This window comes from Rhinatrema bivittatum, chromosome 1 (assembly GCF_901001135.1).
Source record: "Rhinatrema bivittatum chromosome 1, aRhiBiv1.1, whole genome shotgun sequence".
Classification (NCBI taxonomy): domain Eukaryota; kingdom Metazoa; phylum Chordata; class Amphibia; order Gymnophiona; family Rhinatrematidae; genus Rhinatrema; species Rhinatrema bivittatum.
In genome coordinates this window covers 827,003,279-827,017,175 of record NC_042615.1, presented here as the reverse complement: position 1 = coordinate 827,017,175, position 13,897 = coordinate 827,003,279, and the positions used below count along the sequence as shown (strand labels likewise).

General features: G+C 48.5%; 1 protein-coding gene across 1 annotated transcript in view; it reads left to right on the top strand.

Annotated features, from left to right (window-relative positions):
- Positions 1–487: 487 nt before the first annotated feature.
- The window catches only part of LOC115073532 (uncharacterized protein PB18E9.04c-like), a 95,456-nt gene continuing 82,046 nt past the window's right edge, over positions 488–13,897 (top strand). The window contains exons 1-3 of the mRNA XM_029572038.1: positions 488–541; positions 11,722–11,751; positions 12,587–12,616. Coding sequence (XP_029427898.1) covers positions 488–541; positions 11,722–11,751; positions 12,587–12,616 — 114 coding nt within the window. The remainder of the gene's footprint in view (positions 542–11,721; positions 11,752–12,586; positions 12,617–13,897) is intronic.

Below are 13,897 nucleotides of genomic sequence, written 5' to 3'. Positions count from 1 at the left end.
TTCTGGGACCCTACGGGCTCCTCCTGGGGGGTTCCCAGTTCCCGGGTGAAGACTCCTACATGTGTCTCCTAAGTCCCAAGGTTCTGGGACCCTACGGGCTCCTCCTGGGGGGTTCCTGGTTCCCGGGTGAAGACCTGTGCCTGTGGCTCCGCCTCCCGAGCTACTCTACCCAGGGTGGTTCGGCTCAAGGGTCCACTCTCGAACCGCAGCTACCCCAGGCTGCAACAGGTTTCCTTGTTTGTTTCTTGCTGTGCTTGTTTTGCTGTTCCTTGTTTTTGGCTCTGTCTTGTTTGGTTTTGTGCTGTTTTTTTGTCTTGTTTGGCTTGTGCTGTTTTTATCGTCTTTCTTGGCTTTGTGCCTTTTTTTCATGTTGTGTGGCTTTGTTTCATGTCTGCAGTTTCTTGTTCCTGCTTCGCTCCAGTCCCCGGAAATGCAAGCTTCCATTTTTTGTACCTTTGTTCTCCCACTGTTTGTATGGACTGAAACCATGTCCCCTCTAGCTGTTGATAAGAAGCTTGAGGAGGGGGTCTTTGAGGAGGTGGTACTGTCGCAATTCCCGCTCGTGGAGTTTCCCCATAAGCAGGCCTCTCACCTTTCTTGTGGCCCGGACTGCCGCTCTCCATGCCGATATCGCCAGCATCTTGCCACTCCTGTGCTGCCCGAAGCTGCGCTGCTGACCACCCATGCAGGCAGGAGGCCACCATTACCACTGCATCTGCGGTCCGGAGACCACCGCTTGAGCCTGCCTCCTATCCTTCGCACCAAGGAGCCGCGAGTCCTCATGCTTCCATCTTCAGCGGCAGAGAGCTGCTAGTGCCTGTCTGGGGCCTGTTCTGTGGCCTGGGGCCGCCTCTGCACTCTCCCTCACGGCATGGACGCCGCCACCGGGCTCTGCCTGCTCCAGCATGCCTCTAGGCACGCGTCCGCACCTTCTTACAAGACTTAAAGGGCCCGCAGATGCATATGCCCTGGGCCCCACCCAGGGGGCCCAGGACATATGCATCTGCGGGCCCATGGGTACCCAATTACACACACAATTTGGTAAGTCACCAAATACAGAATAAAGGGACCATAAGTATACACAGAAATGCACAGACAAACTGACCTGGAAATCACAAGAAGTTAGACTGTATGTAATGCAGCAATGGAAAAACAGAAAATACCATCATTCCTCATAAAACATCAAACAATAAACTCAAGAACTATAATACATCAATCATAATAGGAAAATCTTACTAAAAATATATATTTCAAAACTTCTGATGAATAGAACCTCCAGTAATTTAACTCATATACAAATTTTTGAAAATTTCCCTAACACCAATAAAATATTTCAAAAACAGCAGACATCAAATAATATTCAATAATTAAAACTGATAATGATAGAAAAAAAAAAATCCCTGGTTCTCCATATCTGGGAACTTTAATTCCAGTCATCTTGGGATGGTCATGAATTAGCTGTTCTCTAGCACACATCACCCTCATATGCTCACTCATGCATACACACAGTCCTCCCTCTCTCACTGATGTGCTTGCTTGCTCTGACACAGATGCTTACTGACACACATGCTCTCTCTCACGGCCTTACGCATGCTTTCACACACATGCTGACTCATTCACTCTCCCTCACACACATGCTCACTGACACTATCGCCCTGTCACACTCACACATGCTTAGTGGCACACAAACTCTGACTCATCTGTCCAGTCACGCTCATACACATGCTCAGACTTATGCACACTTACACATGCTGTCATTCGCTCCCTTGCACATATGCTCACTGACACACTTGCACTCTTAATGCTCACACATGCTGACATACATACTCTCACTGCCTCATTCATTCAGTCATTCTCACTTATGTTGCTTTTCTCCCCCTCTGTCTGGGGTAGATTTTCAAATACCGCGAATAGGTGTACTTTTGTTGGCACTCCAGGCGCCAACAAAAGTACGCTGGATTTTAGTAGATACGCGCGGAGCCGCGCGTATCCGCTAAAATCCGGGATCGGCGCGCGCAAGGCTATGGATTCTGTATAGCTGGCGCGCGCCGAGCCGCGCAGCCTACCCCCGTTCCCTCCGAGGCCGCTCCGAAATCGGAGCGGCCTCGGAGGGAATCTTCTAACGCCCTCCCTCACCTTCCCCTCCCTTCCCCTACCTAACCCACCCGCCCGGCCCTGTCTAAACCCCCCCCCTTACCTTTCTCCGGGGATTTACGCCTCCCGGAGGGAGAAGTAAATCCCCGCGCGCCAGCGGGCCTGTTGCGTGCCGGGACGCGACCTGGGGGCGGGTACGGAGGGGCGCGGCCACGCCCCCGGACCGCCCAGGGCCATAGCCACGCCCCCCGTACCCGCCCCAAAACGCTGCCGACACGCCCCCCTAAACGCCGCGACGACCAGGCCGCCCCCCGACACGCCCCCGACAACGCCCCCCTCGGAGAACCCCGGGACGTACGCGAGTCCCGGGGCTCTGTGCGCGCCGGTAGGCCTATGTAAAATAGGCTCACCGGCGAGCAGGGCTCTGAAAATCCGCCCCTCTGTGAATAAGTAAAAAAACATTTTTACTTACATTGGTGGTCAGGGAAAATCCAGGCAGGGCCCAAGAGAGGAGAGTCTGAGTGGGCTTTAGAGCAGTGGTTCTCAACATTTTTTCTGTCAGGACACACCTGACAGATGGTTCTCACATGCGTGACACACTGAACATCATAGGGCTAAATGTAAAAGTACAGTTTGCATCCACAGGAACCTCCCTGACCCACAATTATGGATGTAAAGCATATTTCTCACTCCTATGCTAGCTCTCTCCACATACACAGACATCTCATTCCCATAATCACTTTCTCTCTCTCTCACACACACTCCAGTCATCTCCCTGACCAGTCACTTCCATTGTCTCTCTATATACACACACACACATCACCTCTCTGACTTTACATAGATGATCTCAATAAAATGCTCTCACTTACAGACAGGCTCTCACTCACAGTTACACATGCACACTCTCAATCGCACATACCTGCTCTCACTTACAGACAGGCTCTCAGCCACAGTTACACATGCACACTCTCAATCGCACATACCTGCTCTCACTTACAGACAGGCTCTCACTCACAGTTACACATGCACACTCTCAATCGCACATACCTGCTCTCACTTACAGACAGGCTCTCAGCCACAGTTACACATGCACACTCTCAATCGCACATACCTGCTCTCACTTACAGACAGGCTCTCAGCCACAGTTACACATGCACACTCTCAATCGCACATACCTGCTCTCACTTACAGACAGGCTCTCAGCCACAGTTACACATGCAGACTCTCAATCGCACATACCTGCTCTCACTTACAGACAGGCTCTCAGCCACAGTTACACATGCACACTCTCAATCGCAGATACCTGCTCTCACTTACAGACAGGCTCTCAGCCACAGTTACACATGCACACTCTCAATCGCACATACCTGCTCTCACTTACAGACAGGCTCTCACTCACAGTTACACATACACACTCTCAATCGCACATACCTGCTCTCACTTACAGACAGGCTCTCAGCCACAGTTACACATGCACACTCTCAATCGCACATACCTGCTCTCACTTACAGACAGGCTCTCACTCACAGTTACACATGCACACTCTCAATCGCACATACCTGCTCTCACTTACAGACAGGCTCTCAGCCACAGTTACACATGCACACTCTCAATCGCACATACCTGCTCTCACTTACAGACAGGCTCTCAGCCACAGTTACACATGCACACTCTCAATCGCAGATACCTGCTCTCACTTACAGACAGGCTCTCAGCCACAGTTACACATGCACACTCTCAATCGCACATACCTGCTCTCACTTACAGACAGGCTCTCAGCCACAGTTACACATGCACACTCTCAATCGCACATACCTGCTCTCACTTACAGACAGGCTCTCACTCACAGTTACACATACACACTCTCAATCGCACATACCTGCTCTCACTTACAGACAGGCTCTCACTCACAGTTACACATGCATACTCTCAATCGCACATACCTGCTCTCACTTACAGACAGGCTCTCACTCACAGTTACACATGCACACTCTCAATCGCACATACCTGCTCTCACTTACAGACAGGCTCTCACTCACAGTTACACATGCACACTCTCAATCGCACATACCTGCTCTCACTTACAGACAGGCTCTCACTCACAGTTACACATGCACACTCTCAATCGCACATACCTGCTCTCACTTACAGACAGGCTCTCACTCACAGTTACACATGCACACTCTCAATCGCAGATACCTGCTCTCACTTACAGACAGGCTCTCAGCCACAGTTACACATGCACACTCTCAATCGCACATACCTGCTCTCACTTACAGACAGGCTCTCACTCACAGTTACACATACACACTCTCAATCGCACATACCTGCTCTCACTACAGACAGGCTCTCACTCACAGTTACACATGCACACTCTCAATCGCACATACCTGCTCTCACTTACAGACAGGCTCTCAGCCACAGTTACACATGCACACTCTCAATCGCACATACCTGCTCTCACTTACAGACAGGCTCTCACTCACAGTTACACATGCACACTCTCAATCGCACATACCTGCTCTCACTTACAGACAGGCTCTCACTCACAGTTACACATGCACACTCTCAATCGCACATACCTGCTCTCACTTACAGACAGGCTCTCACTCACAGTTACACATGCACACTCTCAATCGCACATACCTGCTCTCACTTACAGACAGGCTCTCACTCACAGTTACACATGCACACTCTCAATCGCACATACCTGCTCTCACTTACAGACAGGCTCTCACTCACAGTTACACATGCACACTCTCAATCGCACATACCTGCTCTCACTTACAGACAGGCTCTCACTCACAGTTACACATGCACACTCTCAATCGCACATACCTGCTCTCACTTACAGACAGGCTCTCAGTCACAGTTACACATGCACACTCTCAATCGCACATACATGCTCTCACTTACAGACAGGCTCTCAGTCACAGTTACACATGCACACTCTCAATCGCACATACCTGCTCTCACTTACAGACAGGCTCTCAGTCACAGTTACACATGCACACTCTCAATCGCACATGCATGACGATCACTTTACTCTTCATACAGAATATAACTATTATCTTCCCAGCTCAGATCTTATCCACCTAGTCTCTCCGACCCGGTCGGATTCTACAACAAACAGCATACCACCGCAGGGTAAGGCCCTACCCCCCCCCCCCCCCCCCGAGCCGGACAGCAAGGCCCACCTGCTAGCTTGTATCTATTGTACTGTACCATCAGTGCTTAGCCCTGTATCTCGCACTGATTTTCATACTTGTACTATATCCACCTGCATTCTGTATTATATTATATTCTGTATGATTTTCTGTATTTTATCTGCACTCCAACTGCATTCTGTTTTATACCTGCACTCTGCACATGTATTGCATCCACCTGCATCTATTGTATTGCATATCTGCCTGCTTCCACCTGCTTTCTGCACATGTATTGTATCCACCTGATAACCTCCCACTACAGCATTCTTCTCAGTACCCACCCCAATCCCAGAGAAAACAAAGCATCCTACCCCCCACCATCCACCCCCCTTGACCCTCTCACTCTCAACCCCCCCCCCCCCCGCACCACAAACTACGTTACATAAGAGCCAGAGCTCAGACTCTTTAAACCCAAGAGCCAAAGCACCTCTGCCCTTCATTCCAGTCGATATAACTCCCTGCCTCCATCCCCCTCTCACTTTATACCTCTCCCCCTCTTACTGGCAAGTCTCCCTCCTCAGAGATGTGCCGTCTCACCATCCCTATCCTCCCACACACCAGCCGACCCAAAACAAATACCACCAGCCATTGCCCAATTATCACCCAAAGATCACTAATACCCATCATGATTACGCCCCTCACACAATTCTTAGGCCTAGCCTCACTAGTCATATCCCTCGTCAACGCCCAATCTATCTGCAAAAAAGCTCCAATTCTTCATGACCTACTTACTGATGCCAGCCCCGACATATGTGCCATTACTGAAACATGGCTAAAAGATTCTGACCACGTCTTCATCAACCAACTCCCCTCTCAGACCTATGATATCTTCTCTATCCCCCGCCTCAAAAAAAAAGGGGGAGGATTACTCCTCGCCGCTAAAAAGCACCTCAAACTCAAACTCCACCCTTCTAAACCACCCCACAAACTGGAAATTGGCCTCTTTAAATCTAAGACTATGCAGATCTGCCTTATCTACGCCCCCCCAGGCCTACTTGAACATGACACATCCCCCCCTCATAGAATATATAACAAACAACATCAAACTTGACTCTGCAGCAATCATTCTCGGAGATTTCAACCTCCATGCAGACAACAACCCTATCACACCTGCCTGTGAAACACTAATGATCACCCTCCAAGCATTAGGCTTCAAGCAACTCATCACCTCTCCCACACATAAGGCTGGTCACACACTGGACCTCCTCTTTGTCAACAAGCACATCACCTCACACAGCACCCCTACCTCCACTCCCATCCCCTGGTCTGATCATTTCATCATTAACGCCCCACCTCCACAACAATGCCCCCTCCTCATCCTCTCACTCTCGAGATAAAACTCAGGCCACCAGCAAGACTATTGCCTTCCGCAAGCACTGCTCATCGGAAGACATCTCCTGTGCCTTTGAGAAAGCAAACAAATCCCTGGACCTCTCCAACCCGAACACAGCTTTGCAATCTTGGAATAACATCAATGCCAAGATAGCGGAGGAAGCCTGCCCCATGATACACAAAAAAATACCCTTAGCCAACACAGACAAAAAACCATGGTACACCAAAGAACTCAAAACGATCAAACAGGACCTTAGAGCCAAAGAACGCACCTGGCGTAAAAACCCCACTCCCACACACAAGTCAGCATATAAACATTCATTACACCACTACCATCAAGCCACTAACCAAACCAAAAAAGACTTCTACGCAGCCAAAATCCACAATTATCAATTCGATGCAAATGCCCTTTTCACGTTTGTTGCTAATCTCACTGCCCCCCCACGCCCCTTCTCCCCAGAACAAAACGCCAAAGAGAAATGCACAGAAATTGCTAATTTCTTCAAGAACAAAATTGACAACATTCTCCTTCGCTTCACCACCAAGCCCCCCACCACTTTCCACCTACCTACCAAAACATCCAGAACCAATCTGCAAACGTTCGAACAAACATCTACCCTTGAAATTGAAACCATTCTAAAAAGAATGAAACCTGCTTCCCATTCTGCTGACACCATCCCCTCTAAGACCCTCCTATCTTCTCCCACATCCATATCCAGACTCCTATCTGACTTGATCAACTGCTCTCTTACATATGGCAAGGTCCCAGACCCACTCAAACTTGCAATAGTCAAGCCCCTCCTAAAAAAGCCCACCTTAGACCCTAAAGACCCCTCTAACTACCGGCCTATATCCAACCTCCCTTTTGTATCTAAAATACTTGAAAAGGTTGTCAATACCCAGCTATCTGACTACCTCGAAAACCACAACATTCTGCACCCCGCACAATTCGGCTTCCGTAAAGGTCGCAATACGGAAAACCTCCTTCTGGCAGTCACCAACACCATACATATAGGCATGGACCAAGGAACCTCATTCTTACTCGCTATACTAGATATCTCTGCTGCTTTCGACACTGTCAACCACCAAATACTCCTATCCCGGCTATCAGAAATCGGCATCTCTGGCACTGTACTATCATGGTTTACCTCATATCTCACCCATAGAGAATACCTGGTCAACATTGACAACTCTGAGTCCCCACGCATACCCCTCCTCCAGGGTGTCCCCCAAGGATCCTCCTTATCCTCCACCCTCTTTAACATATATCTTCTTCCCCTCTGCTATCTACTTTCTAACCTCGGTCTCAATTTCTTCATGTATGCGGATGATGTACAGATCCTCATCCCCATGCAAAAAACCCTACAAGAAACTCTAAACTTCTGGGAATCCTGTCTTGCCTCCATTAACTCTCTCTTAGACAGCCTCCAACTCGCTCTTAACACAACAAAAACTGAAATCATCCTCATCAACAAACTCGAGTTTACCTCACAGGTCACTACTAAAACCACCCCCACAACCCTCCCCCTCCTGCCATCTGTAAGAGACCTAGGTGTTGTATTAGACAAACACCTTAATTTTCATCCACACATCAAATCCCTTCTAAAAGCCGGCTTCTATAAACTCCACATCCTCAAAAAGCTCAAACCCCTCCTCCACCTTCAAGACTTTCGCCTTGTATTGCAGTCCACAATCCTATCAAAATTAGACTACTGCAATTCACTTCTCCTAGGCCTGCCCTACGCCACAATTAAACCACTACAAATCCTGCAGAACTCCATGGCACGAATCATCACAGACACTCGTAAGAGAGAACACATCACACCCATTTTAAAAGAACTGCATTGGCTCCCCATCTCTTTCCGTATAAAATACAAAACCCTTACAATACTCCATAACGTGCTTCACAAAAACGACCACGAATGGCTCAAGGAAACACCACGTTTCCGTACATCCAATCGCCCATCCAGAGCCTCCACGGCGGGCACTTTACACATCCCACCCCTCAAAATAGCACACCACTCAACTACCAGAGAGAGAGCCTTTACCATAGCCGGCCCCTCCCTCTGGAACTCTCTTCCCACGTATCTCCGCCTTGAACCTTCCTTACCCAACTTCAAAAAAGGCATCAAAACCTGCCTCTTCTTACAAGCATACCCTGACTCCAATCAGACCTAAACCCCTACCACTGCCACATCCAATTCCCTTACCCCTTCTAATCCGTTGATGCATCCTAGGGAATTGCTGATTTTGTAAATTTGTTAATTTTCTTTTCTCAGTTTTTTAACACAGTTCCTATGAATTTCTCTCTCCCCTAGCACTTCACTACCTTTCTCCTTCCCGCAACTTCTGCGCTTGCTGTCACCTGACCCCCATCCTCTCCTTTTTCCTTCACTGCTCCACCTCCCCCCTCCCTGTTATTTGTAATTTCCTCTTCCTCCTTTGCAATGTTGATTGTGAACCGGCATGATATGTCCTATGAATGTCGGTATATTTTAAAAGCATTTAAATAAATAAATAAATAAAAATAAATAAATACCTGCTCTCACTTACAGACAGGCTCTCACTCACAGTTACACATGCACACTCTCAATCGCACATACCTGCTCTCACTTACAGACAGGCTCTCAGTCACAGTTACACATGCACACTCTCAATCGCACATACATGCTCTCACTTACAGACAGGCTCTCAGTCACAGTTACACATGCACACTCTCAATCGCACATACATGCTCTCACTTACAGACAGGCTCTCAGTCACAGTTACACATGCACACTCTCAATCGCACATACCTGCTCTCACTTACAGACAGGCTGGCTGGCTCTCTCATTTCCTGCCCCCCCCCCCTCCCCGAGCACAAATGGTAGCTGCAGCAGCCTCCTCCTCCAGTCCCCGCAGGCCAAGAAAGAAGAAACCCATCGGCCGCGGGAGGCTAGTTCTGCTGTCTCCTGTGCCGATTTCTGGCTGCTTCTGATTTTGCTTTGGGCCCACGCTACTGCTCGGGGCCACCGCTACTTTTTCATGCAGCATGGTTCTTTCTTCTTCCCGCGCACCCCACTGCACATCACTTCCTGTTCCGGGCCAGGGGTGCAGGTGCGGGAAGAATAAAAGGCCCAGCCGCAGTTGCCAGGCTCCACTAACACTGCTGCCGTTTCCATCCAGGCTTGAACGTGCTGATAGCCCGGGAGGCAATGGCAGCAGTGGAAGATTGTCCCTCTCGCTCGGTGAAGGAAGAGGGGGTAAGAGCAGTGGGAGACCGTTAGCACGTGACACACCGGTTGAGAAGCACTGCTTTAGCGGGAGGGGGTGGCCATTGGTGTGGGAAGGCCCGAGGTCTGTTAAGCCACGTGAGCCCTGAATCTGTTTGTTTTTATATGTCTTTTTGCTGCGGCTTGAGAATGAAAGGAGCCTGCCGCAGAGGAAAGCTATGGGAGCTGGGAGGCAGGCATTCAGCCCGCGGTGAGGCCAGGGCAGGAAGTGTGCTGGCTGCCTCCCGCCAGCAAAAACGCAAGCGGGGCAAGTGTGAATGAAGGCTGCGGGGCCTCGGTGATGATGGGACATGGGATAAGTGCGGCGAATAGGCCCATGAAACCGGGGCTGGTTCTGCGGGGAAAATGCAAAAGCAGCACTTAAGCAGATGGCTGCTGTTGGTCGCACGTGATTGGGGTGAATGGCCCACCGGGGCATGCTCGAAGCCTCGATAGGCCAATCCACCCTGGGCCCCACCTGATGACGTCTTCCAGGGTGCCTTCCTGGTTCAGCCCTATAAAAGGGCTTCATCTCCACTTCAGTTTGCCTTGCATCGGAGTTTATCATCCCTGGAGGTTCTGTCTTCCAGCGCTCCTTCACGTCTTCATTCTTCATTGGAGCTCCATGTCTGTCTTGATTCCTAGTCTTCATTGCTTCCTGATGTTCCATGTCCTGATGTTTCGAGTTTTCACCCCCTCCATTGCTTGTTACAAGTCCAGACGTCCTGATGTTCCACTTCCTGATGTTCTATGGTTCTGCTCCTCCTTCGCTTGTTCTGATCCCTGAGTTTTGAGTCCTTGTCTGAGTCTCCCAAGTGCTCAGAGTTCCATCAAGTCTCTTGACCTTCCAGCTCCTCGAGTCTTCCAGATGACACCTTTTTGGGTAAATCCATTTCGTCCAGTTCCTGTTCTCGTCATTGGAGTCTTGTTTCGACTGGGTTCCCTTCCTGCACTTGTCCCGCTCTCTGCGTGGTCCGCGACCAGCCTTCTCAGGTTGTGTAGGGTGAACAGTGGGACAGGGTTGTCCGTGACCAGCCCCGTGGGTCCGTCCTGTGGTGTGCTGTGTAGGGCGCCCTGAGGGACGTGCCAAAGTCTGAACCTTCCAAGTTCCTCGTCCACGTCCAGAGTCTTCCAAGTTCCATGTCTTCGTCCAGAGCCTTCTATGTTGCAAGGCCTCCATCTGCCCTCATCCTCTGTCCGGCCTGCTGCTTCTTGCTGTTACCCAGCAGCATGTCCGAAAGGGCTTGGAATGGTCAGAAGACCATTCAGTGACCACCATTGAATTGTTGGTATTCTTGAAGCATGCAGGGGCCGTAGAGGATCAGACCTTCAGTCTTCACCCATGCTTGAACATGCCTCATCTACCTCGTTCTGCCTTGGAGTCTTCTGGGGTCATGCCGAGGCCTAAGAACACACACACCTCTCGGAAATGGGACTGCTCTCCCAGCGCTCCCTAACACACTATGATTTACACTATTAATGGTTTTCATTGATAACTGTGATAAAGATTTGTTTTGCTAATATTTTACATTCTTGTGTATAATGCAAAATCAGAATGGGACCTGGAAACTAATTGATGATGATAGGAAAACCAGGAGAGTTTGAGAGCATCTTCTCATGGTATTGGTGATGCTTTCAGATCTGGGTCTGATAAAGCCTGATGTGAGAAGTTACTTTTAACTGTAAACCTCATCAGGTCATGCACAGTAACAGAGATCCCTCAGTGACAGCCTCCCCCTAGGGGCTATAAAGGGGAAGGTTTTAATGGAAAGCAAAACTTAGTTTCATCTCCCAGGAGAGCTTCTTCCCTATCTCACTGCTCTTTTTCTTTCATTTAGATACCTGCTACTTCCCTTGGGACTACTAAGGTAAAACAACATTTTAGCTCCTGATAACATAAGAACATAAGAAATTGCCATGCTGGGTCAGACTAAGGATCCATCAAGGCCAACATCCTGTTTCCAACAGTGGCCAATCCAGGTCACAAGAACCTGGCAATTACCCAAACACTAAGAAGATCCCATGCTACTGATACAATTAATAGCAGTGGCTATTCCCTAAGTAAAGTTGATTAATAGCTGTTAATGGACTTCTCCTCCAAGAACTTTTCCAAAAGTTATATATCTAAAGTGACTCATATGGATCCTCCACAATACCCCAGAGCCTTATAAATACAGACTGGTGTATGACATATACCTACACTTTCCCTCTGTTCATAAGTGTGTTTACCATACTTTTTTATTTTTTATTAGTGTTGTATACTATTATGTGTCTGTTATATTGAGTTATTCCAACAAAAACTATTACCATTTTTACTGCTATAGGGTTTTATTGTTAAATATGAGAACAATGTTTTTGCTAATATTTTACATTCCTGTAAATAATGTAAACTCAGAATGGGACCTAGAAACTAATGGATGATGAGATAGGAAAACCGGTAGAGGATGAGGGTGTTTCCTTTTGGTCTTGGTGGTTTTTACTTCTTATCCTCAGATCCTGTCTGATAAAAGTAAAATCCCACATCAGGCTTTATGTGTAAACCACATCAGGTCATGCCCTGTAAAAGAGATCCCACTGTGACTCCATCACCCTAGGCGCTACAAAAGGGAAGGTTTTAAACAAAGAAAAATCTTACACAGGCCAAAGTTTCACCTTCCCAGGAGAGCTTCTTCGCTATCTCACTGCTTTTTTTCTTTCATTTAGATACTTGCTACTTCCCTTGGGACTACTAAGGTAAAACTAAACTTTAGCTCCTGATAATGATTCACATTGACTGTTCATAGACTTCAATTTGTGTTTCGCTCCCAGAAAGTTCCTTTTATAACTCTTTTTGTGTTCTCTTTTGTATAAATACTCACCTTACAAAAATTTGGAGTCAAACAAGCTGCAGCTTTATTACAAACACCCCTGGAGCCTGAGCCATGTAACCGTAACAATAAATCCCCCACAAACTCCCATCCGCCACCGACCAGCAAGATGGGCACACCCAGGCAATAAGTGACCAAATTGTATCGTATCCCACGACCTCCGCCACTACACAGCAAGGAGACGGTTAAATTGACCCCCGCCACTGTTCAACAAGGAGTCGTACCAGCAACAACTGCACCAAGTTGTTCTGCTAGGAATCCCTGAGATGACCCCTGTCAAGTCAAACAAAATGTTAACCAAGGCAAAGCACCCCAATCGGCTTGGGCTACTCAGCACAGGCACAGGTATGAATTACCTGTGACCCGAAAATACCACACAGGACCCCCACGACGAATACATTACATGGCCTCCTGCAGCGAATTCAAGAATACGTCCAAACCAGTAAAGGATAAATGGAGCCCGTCCCCACACAACAGACCAGCCTCCAGAGCCCATGACCAATCATGTCAAATCTGAAATCCCCATCGCGGTCAGGCAGGAACCAATCTGCTGATTGGCCTTGGCACAATGACGACTCCAAATCATATTCCTAACCCCGGAAGGTCTTGGAATTATGTCCGACCAACAGAGAACGGCAGCAGGCAGCAGGAAAGACATGCACATTAATTCCCTGCACACCTTACTAATGAACTTGTAGCCAGACATCCTACCCCAATTATTTCCCCTGAGATGAATGATTCAAATATGCAGGGGGATGAGCCAATCAAGCCTCCATCGCAGACACAGTAGCAACTCCCCCCAAAACATCCTCCTCCACCCCAAACAACAAACGCACACACTCCAACCCTCCAAGTCCAAGTGTGTCCCATATGGGCACCCTTGAGCATGTGAATGGGCCCAGGCCAAATAGGAGTGTCCCACAATCCATATGACTATCTCCCGGCAGACAGCACCTGCAAGGAGAAAACAATTAATAACATGTGCGACTAAGGAATACCTATTGTTACGTACCCGGAAAAAGCGTCCGACTTCCACCTCCCTATTCCTTGAATCACTCCGCCCGACAGGCCAGATGTCAATGCAGACGTTGCTGCCCTGATTCGAAAAGAATGAGTCCCAAACCTCAAAGTATCCAAATCTAAGACA